Below are 10,000 nucleotides of genomic sequence, written 5' to 3' on the forward strand. Positions count from 1 at the left end.
GATCCCCTGCTGTATGGGACCGAAAATCAGCAAAAGTAAAATTAAGTAAAGTAGCTATACAGTGCCTTGTCCAGAGCTCAACCAGAGAGCAGTGTTGCCATATATACGATCTGGATCGTACGAATACGATAACTTCAGTCTTTCCTATATACTTTTTACATTTTTTATTTTAATTATATATTCTCTCTCAGAGAGGTTACAAAGTCTTTCCAGATAAATAATATGGTTGCTGAGTTCCTTAATAGAGATGTAGCTAAATTTTTGGCCTGATCTCTTCTAAACGTTTCCATGGGAAGCCCTCTTTTCTAAACGTTTCCATGGGAAGCCCTCTTTTCTAAACGTTTCCATGGGAAGCCCTCTTTTCTAAACGTTTCCATGGGATGGCCGCTTTTCTAAATGTTTCCATGGGAAGCCCTCTTTTCTAAACGTTTCCATGGGATGGCCGCTTTTCTAAATGTTTCCATGGGAAGCCCTCTTTTCGAAACGTTTCCATGGGATGGCCGCTTTTCTAAATGTTTCCATGGGAAGCCCTCTTTTCTAATCGTATCCATAGGAAACCCTCTTTTTTAAACGTTTCCAAAGGAAGACCTCTCTTCTAAACGTTGAACCTTGAAAAAACTCAAAATTGTAGCAGGTCAAGGATAGTGGCTCCTCATCATTCAGATCTTTGTATTGATATACAACTCAATTTGAAATATGTAACTCAAATAAAATTCTGAGTGTTTTTCCAATTAGTGCTGTAGCTTGGCAAGTAATGATATTAATGGTATTAATATTAGGTTGCCTATTGAATTGGCTAATAATGGCAGTAATATTCGCCTGTTGAATTTAGTCTGAAGTATTCTATCTAAGGAAAATGTACAATCGTTAATTTTTCCTTCGCCTACACATACACCGAATAGTCTGGCCTATTCCTTACAATTTCCTCCTCTGTCCTCATACACCTGACAACACTAACATTACCGAACAATTCCTCTTCATCCAAGGGGTTAATTACTGCACTGTAATTGTTCAGTGGCCACTTTCCTCTTGGTAAGGGTAGAAGAGACTCTTTAGCTTTGGTAAGCAGTTCTTCTAGGAAAAGGACACTCCAAAATCAAAAATTTGTTCTCTAGTCTTGAGTAGTGCCATAGCCTCTGTACCATGGTCTTCCACTGTTTTGGGTTAGAGTTCTCTTGCTTGAGGGTACACTCGGGCACACTATTCTATCTTATTTCTCTTCCTCTTGTTTTTTTCAAGTTTTTTATAGTTTATATAGGAAATATTTATTTTGGTGGTGTTGTTGTTCTTAAAATATTTCATTTTTCCTTGTTTCCTTATCTCACTGGGGTATTTTCCCTTTTGGAGCCCTTGGGCTTATATCATCCTGCTTTTCCAACTAGGGTTGTAGCTTAGCTAGTAATAATAATAATAATAATAATAACTTCATGTGAAAGTACCCTAGCCTTTAAGTGTGTGTTTTTTTTCTAATATATTTATCCTTTTGTGTTTATTCAACTAAAATGTATAATCATTAGTAGAAATTGTTACATGTGAAAATACTTCACCATTTTATGAGCTTTTTTCTAATATTCTAATCCTTTTTTGTTTATTTAAGGAGAATGTATAATCATTAGTAGCAGCTTTTATAATATCTTAATCATTTTGTGTTTATTCAAGGAAAATATATAATCATTAGCAGCATTAATTACATGTGAAAGCACCTCATCCTATTTATGTTTCAGTAATATCCATATTCTTTTGTGTTTATTTAAGAAAAATGTATAATCATTAATAATAGTAATTACATATGGAAGTACTTCATCTTTTTCCTGTTCTTTTCTAAATTTAAGGAAAATGTATAATCATATCACTAATAGCAGTAAACACATGTGAAAGTACCTCATCCTATTTATATGTTTCAGTAATATCCATATTCTTTTATATTTATTTAAGGAAAATGTATAATCATTAATAACAGTAATTACTTGTGAAAGTACCTCAACCTTTTCATGTGCTTTCCTAAATTTAAGAAAAATGAATAATCATATCATTAGTAGCAGTAATTACATGGGAAAGTACCTCAACCTTTTCATGTTCTTTTCTAAATTTAAGGAAAATGAATAACCATATCATTAGTAGCAGTAATTACATGGGAAAGTAACTCAACCTTTTCATGTGCTTTCCTAAATTTAAGAAAAATTAATAATCATATCATTAGTAGCAGTAATTACATGGGAAAGTACCTCAACCTTTTCATGTTCTTTTCTAAATTTAAGGAAAATGAATAACCATATCATTAGTAGCAGTAATTACATGGGAAAGTAACTCAACCTTTTCATGTTCTTTTCTAAATTTAAGGAAAATGAATAATCATATCATTATTAGCAGTATTTACATGGGAAAGTAACTTAACCTTTTCATGTTCTTTTCTAAATTTAAGGAAAATGTATAACCATATCACTAGTATCAGTAATGACATGTGAAAGTACTTCATCTTTTACCTGTCTTCTAAATTTAAGGAAAATGTTTAATCATATCATTAGTAGCAGTATTTACATGGGAAAGTAACTCAACCTTTTCATGTTCTTTTCTAAATTTAAGGAAAATTTATAACCATATCACTAGTAGCAGTAATGACATGTGAAAGTACTTCGTCTTTTACCTGTCTTCTAAATTTAAGGAAAATGAATAATCATATCACTAGTAGCAGTAATGACATGTGAAAGTACTTCGTCTTTTACCTGTCTTCTAAATTTAAGGAAAATGTATAACCATATCACTAGTATCAGTAATTACATATGTAAGTACTCCATCTTTTACCTGTCTTCTAAATTTAAGGAAAATGTTTAATCATATCACTAGTAGCAGTAATGACATGTGAAAGTACTTCATCTTTTACCTGTCTTCTAAATTTAAGGAAAATGTTTAATCATATCACTAGTAGCAGTAATGACATGTGAAAGTACTTCATCTTTTACCTGTCTTCTAAATTTAAGGAAAATGTTTAATCATATCACTAGTATCAGTAATGACATGTGAAAGTACTTCATCTTTTACCTGTCTTCTAAATTTAAGGAAAATGTTTAATCATATCACTAGTATCAGTAATGACATGTGAAAGTACTTCATCTTTTACCTGTCTTCTAAATTTAAGGAAAATGTATAACCATATCACTAGTAGCAGTAATTACATATGTAAGTACTTCAGCCTTTAAGTGTGCTTTTGTAATATTATTATTATTATTATTTTGTTTTTTGTGTTTAAGGCCCAATTCACATACCGAGTTCTCCCGGCTTGCCTTCCTTACCAGTTCCCAGTTGAAGACTACGTGGACCAAAGACTTACGGTCACTGGTTGGGGTCGTACCTCAGGTGGGGAAAGTTTACAGAATTTTTATTAGATTTATATATATACATATACATATATATATATATATATATATATATATATATATATATATATATATATATATATATATATATTTGTTATATATATATATATATATATATATATATATATATATATATATATATATATATATATATAAGTTTGTGTTGATTTAAAGAAAATCATATCTTAAATGAGAATGGACTGGTAAATTAAATGTTGAAATGGTTAAGAATTCTGAAATTTTTTTATAATGATTACCAAGTTTACCCCTCCCAGATATATATATATATATATATATATATATATATATATATATATATATATATATATATATATACAGTATATATATACATATAAATATATACATATGTATATATATAAAATATATATAGGTGTGTGTGTTTTATATATAAATATAAATATATATATATATATATATATATATATATATATATATATATATATATATACTGTATGTATAAATAGATAGAAATATAGATATACTTATATGTGTATGTGCCTGTAACTATATAAATACAAACATCTTTGTGTGTACATATAAAACTAGCCAGCATTTACCATATTTCTCAAATATTCTTACAAGCAGACAAATAACATTAAACAATAATAAACTGTGATTACTGACAAGCCCTTTTTGTTTTCCCAGGCGTCCAGCAGATGTCTCCCACTCTGCAGAAGGTGAAAGTCCCAGTCGTCGATCGACTCAAATGCTCCCTCGCGAATCTCATCGAAAGGAGGACGCCTTTGGGAATCACAGAAGACCTGCTATGCGCCGGGGAGCTAGGAAAGGATTCATGTGGGGTAAGATTGGCGATCAGGAACGTTTTCCACCTCTAGCATGGGCACGAAGCCCTCTCTTCTTAACGTTTCCATGGGAGATCCTCTCTTATAAATGTTCCATTGGAAGCCCATTCTTCTAAACGTTTCTATGGGAGATTCTCTCTTATAAATGTTCCATGGGAAGCCCGTTCTTCGAAACGTTTCCATGGGGAGTACTCTCTTCTAAACGTTTCCATGGGAAGCCCACTCTTCTTAACGTTTCCATGGGAGATCTTCTCCTATAAATGTTCCATGGGAAGCCCATTCTTCTAAACGTTTCTATGGGAAGCCCTCTCTTCTAAACGTTTCCATGGGAAGCCCTCTTTTCTAAACGTTTCCATGGGATGGCCGCCTTTCTTAACGTTTCCATTGGAAGCCCTCTCTTATAAATGTTTCCATGGGAAGTACTCTCATCTAAACGTTTCCATTGGAAGCCCTCTCTTCTTAACGTTTCCATGGGAGATCTTCTCTTATAAATGTTCCATTGGAAGCCCATTCTTCTAAACGTTTCTATGGGAGATTCTCTCTTATAAATGTTCCATGGGAAGCCCGTTCTTCGAAACGTTTCCATGGGGAGTACTCTCTTCTAAACGTTTCCATGGGAAGCCCACTCTTCTTAACGTTTCCATGGGAGATCTTCTCCTATAAATGTTCCATGGGAAGCCCATTCTTCTAAACGTTTCTATGGGAAGCCCTCTCTTCTAAACGTTTCCATGGGAAGCCCTCTTTTCTAAACGTTTCCATGGGATGGCCGCCTTTCTTAACGTTTCCATTGGAAGCCCTCTCTTATAAATGTTTCCATGGGAAGTACTCTCATCTAAACGTTTCCATTGGAAGCCCTCTCTTCTTAACGTTTCCATGGGAGATCTTCTCTTATAAATGTTCCATTGGAAGCCCATTCTTCTAAACGTTTCTATGGGAGATTCTCTCTTATAAATGTTCCATGGGAAGCCCGTTCTTCGAAACGTTTCCATGGGGAGTACTCTCTTCTAAACGTTTCCATGGGAAGCCCACTCTTCTTAACGTTTCCATGGGAGATCTTCTCCTATAAATGTTCCATGGGAAGCCCATTCTTCTAAACGTTTCTATGGGAAGCCCTCTCTTCTAAACGTTTCCATGGGAAGCCCTCTTTTCTAAACGTTTCCATGGGATGGCCGCCTTTCTTAACGTTTCCATTGGAAGCCCTCTCTTATAAATGTTTCCATGGGAAGTACTCTCATCTAAACGTTTCCATTGGAAGCCCTCTCTTCTTAACGTTTCCATGGGAGATCTTCTCTTATAAATGTTCCATTGGAAGCCCATTCTTCTAAACGTTTCTATGGGAGATTCTCTCTTATAAATGTTCCATGGGAAGCCCGTTCTTCGAAACGTTTCCATGGGGAGTACTCTCTTCTAAACGTTTCCATGGGAAGCCCACTCTTCTTAACGTTTCCATGGGAGATCTTCTCTTATAAATGTTCCATGGGAAGCCCATTCTTCTAAACGTTTCCATGGGAAGCCCTCTTTTCTAAACGTTTCCATGGGATGGCCGCCTTTCTTAACGTTTCCATTGGAAGCCCTCTCTTATAAATGTTTCCATGGGAAGTACTCTCATCTAAACGTTTCCATTGGAAGCCCTCTCTTCTAGACGTTTCCAAAGGAAGCCCTCTCTTATCAATGTTTCCATGGGAAGCCATTTCTTCGAAACGTTTCCATAGCAAGGCCTCTCTTCTAAACATTTCCATGGGATGGCCGCTTTTCTTAACGTTTCCATTGGAAGCCCTCTCTTCTAAACGATTCCATAGGAAGCCCTCTCTTCTAAGCGTTTCCATAGGAAGATCTCTCTTCTAAACGTTTCCATAGGAAGCCCTCTTTTCTAAACGTTTCTATAGGAAGATCTCTCTTCTAAACGTTTCCATAGGAAGCCCTCTTTTCTAAACGTTTCCATGGGAAGCCCTCTCTTCTAAACGTTTCTATAGGAAGCCCTCTCTTCTAAGCGTTTCCATGGGAAGCCCTCTTTTCTAAACGTTTCCATAGGAAGCCCTCTCTTCTAAACGATTCCATAGGAAGCCCTCTTTTCTAAACGTTTCCATGGGAAGCCCTCTCTTCTAAACGATTCCATAGGAAGCCCTCTTTTCTAAACGTTTCCATGGGAAGCCCTCTCTTCTAAACGATTCCATAGGAAGCCCTCTTTTCTAAACGTTTCCATGGGAAGCCCTCTCTTCTAAACGATTCCATAGGAAGCCCTCTTTTCTAAACGTTTCCATGGGAAGCCCTCTCTTCTAAACGTTTCTATAGGAAGCCCTCTCTTCTAAGCGTTTCCATGGGAAGCCCTCTTTTCTAAACGTTTCCATAGGAAGCCCTCTCTTCTAAACGTTTCTATAGGAAGCCCTCTCTTCTAAGCGTTTCCATGGGAAGCCCTCTTTTCTAAACGTTTCCATGGGAAGCCCTCTCTTCTAAACGTTTCTATAGGAAGCCCTCTCTTCTAAACGATTCCATAGGAAGCCCTCTTTTCTAAACGTTTCCATGGGAAGCCCTCTCTTCTAAACGTTTCCATGGGAAGACCTCTCTTCTAAACGTTTCCATAGGAAGACCTCTCTTCTAAACGTTTCCATAGGAAGACCTCTCTTCTAAACGTTTCCATTTGAAGACCTCTCTTCTAAACGATTCCATAGGAAGACCTCTCTTCTAAACGTTTCCATAGGAAGACCTCTCTTCTAAACGTTTCCATAGGAAGACCTCTCTTCTAAACGTTATGTTGAACAGGCTAACCTAAATCTCTTTTTTATAGTTTATTTATGAAAGTTGTGTTTTGATGTTGGTCTGTTCTGGAAATGTTACTTTAATTGTTCATTACTTCTCGTGTAGTTTATTTATTTCTTATTTTCTTTCCCCACTGGGCTATTTTCCCTGTTGGACCCCTTGGGCTTATAGCATCCTGCTTTTCCAACTAGGGTTGTAGCTTACCTAGTATTGATTATAATAATAATAATAATAATAATAATAATAATACAAATGAAAAATCTATTTTAACGCTGTTACTGTTCATAAAATGTTTTATATTAATTTTTCATTGCGTCTCTTGTAGTTTATTTCCTTATTTCCTTTCCTCACTGGACTAGTTTTCTCTGTTGGAGCCCTTGGGGTTATAGCATCCTGCTTTTCCAACTTGGGTTGTATCTTAGCTAATAATAATAATAATAATAATAATAATAATAATAATAATAATGATAATAATAATAATAATCAACAAGAGAGTTATTAATATCCTTTGTTCTCTAGTCTGGGGTAGTGTCATAGCCTCTGTTCCATGGCCTTCCACTGTCTTGGGGTAGAGCTCTCTTGCTTGAGGGTACACTCAGGTACACTATTCTATGTTTCCTATTTTCCTTTTCTCACTGGGCTATTTTTCATTGTTGGAGCCCTTTCGCTTAAATCATCCTGCTTTTCCGACAAGGGTTGTTTATTAGCTAATAATAATAATAATAATAATAATAATAATAATAATAGAATTTTATCCCTAAACAGGGTGACAGTTTATTTCCTTATTCCCTTTCCTCACTGGACTAGTTTTCTCTGTTGTAGCCCTTGTGGTTATAGCATCCTGCTTTTCCAACTAGAATTGTATCTAAGCTAATAATAATAATAATAATAATAATAATAATAATAATAATGATAATAATAATAACCCTTTTACCCCCAAGCTATTTGGAACTTTCCAACCCTTAACCCCAAGGCTTTTTCTTGTTCAAGCACATTTTGCAATAATATTATTTTTAAATTGCTCTAACAGCCTTAATTTTCGTCATAGAGAGGTCAGGTTGGTCTCATTCTTTTGGAAAATGTCTGAAGTTTCTCATAAAATTATCAAATATATGCAGAAAGATGTAATAAGCCGTTTTTTGCAAGGACGTACCAGTACGTCCATGGGGGTAAAGGGATGAGTTTTGTGAAACGTACCAGTTCGTCCATTTGGGGGTAAAAGGGATAATAATAACATTTTATCCTTAAACAGGGTGACAGTGGTGGACCTTTAACTACCCAAGTGGCAGTCGACGGCAGTGTCTGCGAACACACCCTGGTGGGCGTCGTTAGTTTTGGCATCGGCATGGGATCCATCCACTGTGGCGAATTGGGCGTCTACGGGCGTGTGTCGTCCTATCTAGACTGGATCACGGGCTTTATCGCCCCAAATATAACGGCCTCCGTATGATAATCCTTCGGGAATCTAGTCAAGAGAAATTTGAAACTGTGTAAATTTTGAACTCTGATTGATTGATTGATTGATTGAGTGAGTGATTGATTTAGAGAATTCTGGCATTCTGATATGTAAGGTCATTGAGGCAAATTTGAACTCTGGAAAGGTGCTATTCTGAAGATGTTCACCTTAAACTTATTCTCAAATATAGTATTTTCAAATGAAATATAAAAAGGCAATTCTCTGTATTTACTATTTATTTATGAATTCAACACTAGATATTTATATTCATGGCGAATATCTTAATAAAGATTATAAATACCAATTAATATTTTTGTCGATTCCTTTTGTAATCTTTGAGTCAAATACTACGCAGTACTCTAGAAGTTTTATTCCAGCTGTTACCAAGTTGTGGAATGATCTTCCTAATCGGGTGGTTGAATCAGTAGAACTTCAAAAGTTCAAAGTTGGAGCAAATGCTTTTTTGTTGACCAGGCGGACATGAGTCTTTTATAGTTTATTTATGACATATTTGTTTTTGACGCTGTTATAGTTTATATATGACATGTCTGTTTTGACGTTGTTACTGTTTTTAGAATGATTTATTGTTAATTTGTTCTCTTCATTTATTTATTTACTTATTTCCTTTCTTCACTGGGCTATTTTTCCCTGTTGGAGCCCCTGGGCTTATAGCATCTTGCTTTTCCAACTAGGGTCGTAGCTTGGATAGTAATAATAATAATAATAATAATAATAATAAAGGATAAAATTTTATCAACAATATATTACTCTAATTGTTTATTTATATTTATCGAGTTTTGGCAATGTTGACAAACATTGTTTACATACTAGCAAATCATATGTAATAAAATAAGACCCCATAGCATCTGTACCATGGTCTTACTCTGCCTTGGGTTAGAGTTCTCTTGCTTGAGGGTACACTCGGGCACACGTTTCTATCTAGTTTCTCTTCTTGTTTTGTTCAAGTTTTTATAGTTTAAATAGGAAATATTTATTTTGATATTGTTACTATTCTTAAAATATTTTATTTTTCCTTATTTCCTTTCCTCACTGGGCTATTTTCCCTGTTGGGGCCCCTAGGCTTATAGCATTCTGCTTTTCCAACTAGGGCTGTAGCTTAGCATTTAATAATGATAATAATAATATTTCATTTAACTGGTTTCCATAAATATCTATTACAGTAAATGAAAATAATATTCTAACTAAAAGTATGAATCTTTACCAATGCATTATATCATCGCACAGAGACTATTGAAATTATTAATTTTAACCTCTTAAAGGTTTAAATGCCGCTCATGAATGGCAGAGGAAGGGACAGTGACATTGCTCTAGCAAGCAGGACAATGCCCATAAATACATATGATCAGCGACCAAGCCTCCTCTCCACCCAAGCTAGGACCAACGAGGGCTAGGCAATGCCTGTTGATGAATAAGCAGATAGACCCATAGGATCCCCCAACATCCCCATCCTTAGAGCGGGACTTAAACCCCAGTCTGGAGTTCAGCAGCCAGGGACGTTACTGCATCGGCCACAACAACTAGTCCACTGAAGGACAAGGGCCTCAGACATGTCCTTATTCATGTCTAGG

At 35.3% G+C, this 10,000-nt stretch overlaps 1 protein-coding gene across 3 annotated transcripts in view; it reads left to right on the forward strand.

Moving 5' to 3' along the window:
- Positions 1 to 8,708, forward strand: part of LOC137646110 (chymotrypsin-like protease CTRL-1) — a 24,357-nt gene extending 15,649 nt beyond the window's left edge. For all 3 annotated transcript variants that reach the window (XM_068379309.1, XM_068379310.1, XM_068379308.1), the window contains exons 6-8: positions 3,249 to 3,354; positions 4,041 to 4,195; positions 8,208 to 8,708. In XM_068379309.1, the coding sequence (XP_068235410.1) occupies positions 3,249 to 3,354; positions 4,041 to 4,195; positions 8,208 to 8,405 (459 nt within the window). In that variant the 3' untranslated portion in view covers positions 8,406 to 8,708. The remainder of the gene's footprint in view (positions 1 to 3,248; positions 3,355 to 4,040; positions 4,196 to 8,207) is intronic.
- Positions 8,709 to 10,000: the final 1,292 nt, after the last annotated feature.

This window comes from Palaemon carinicauda, chromosome 8 (genome assembly GCF_036898095.1).
Source record: "Palaemon carinicauda isolate YSFRI2023 chromosome 8, ASM3689809v2, whole genome shotgun sequence".
NCBI lineage: Eukaryota > Metazoa > Arthropoda > Malacostraca > Decapoda > Palaemonidae > Palaemon > Palaemon carinicauda.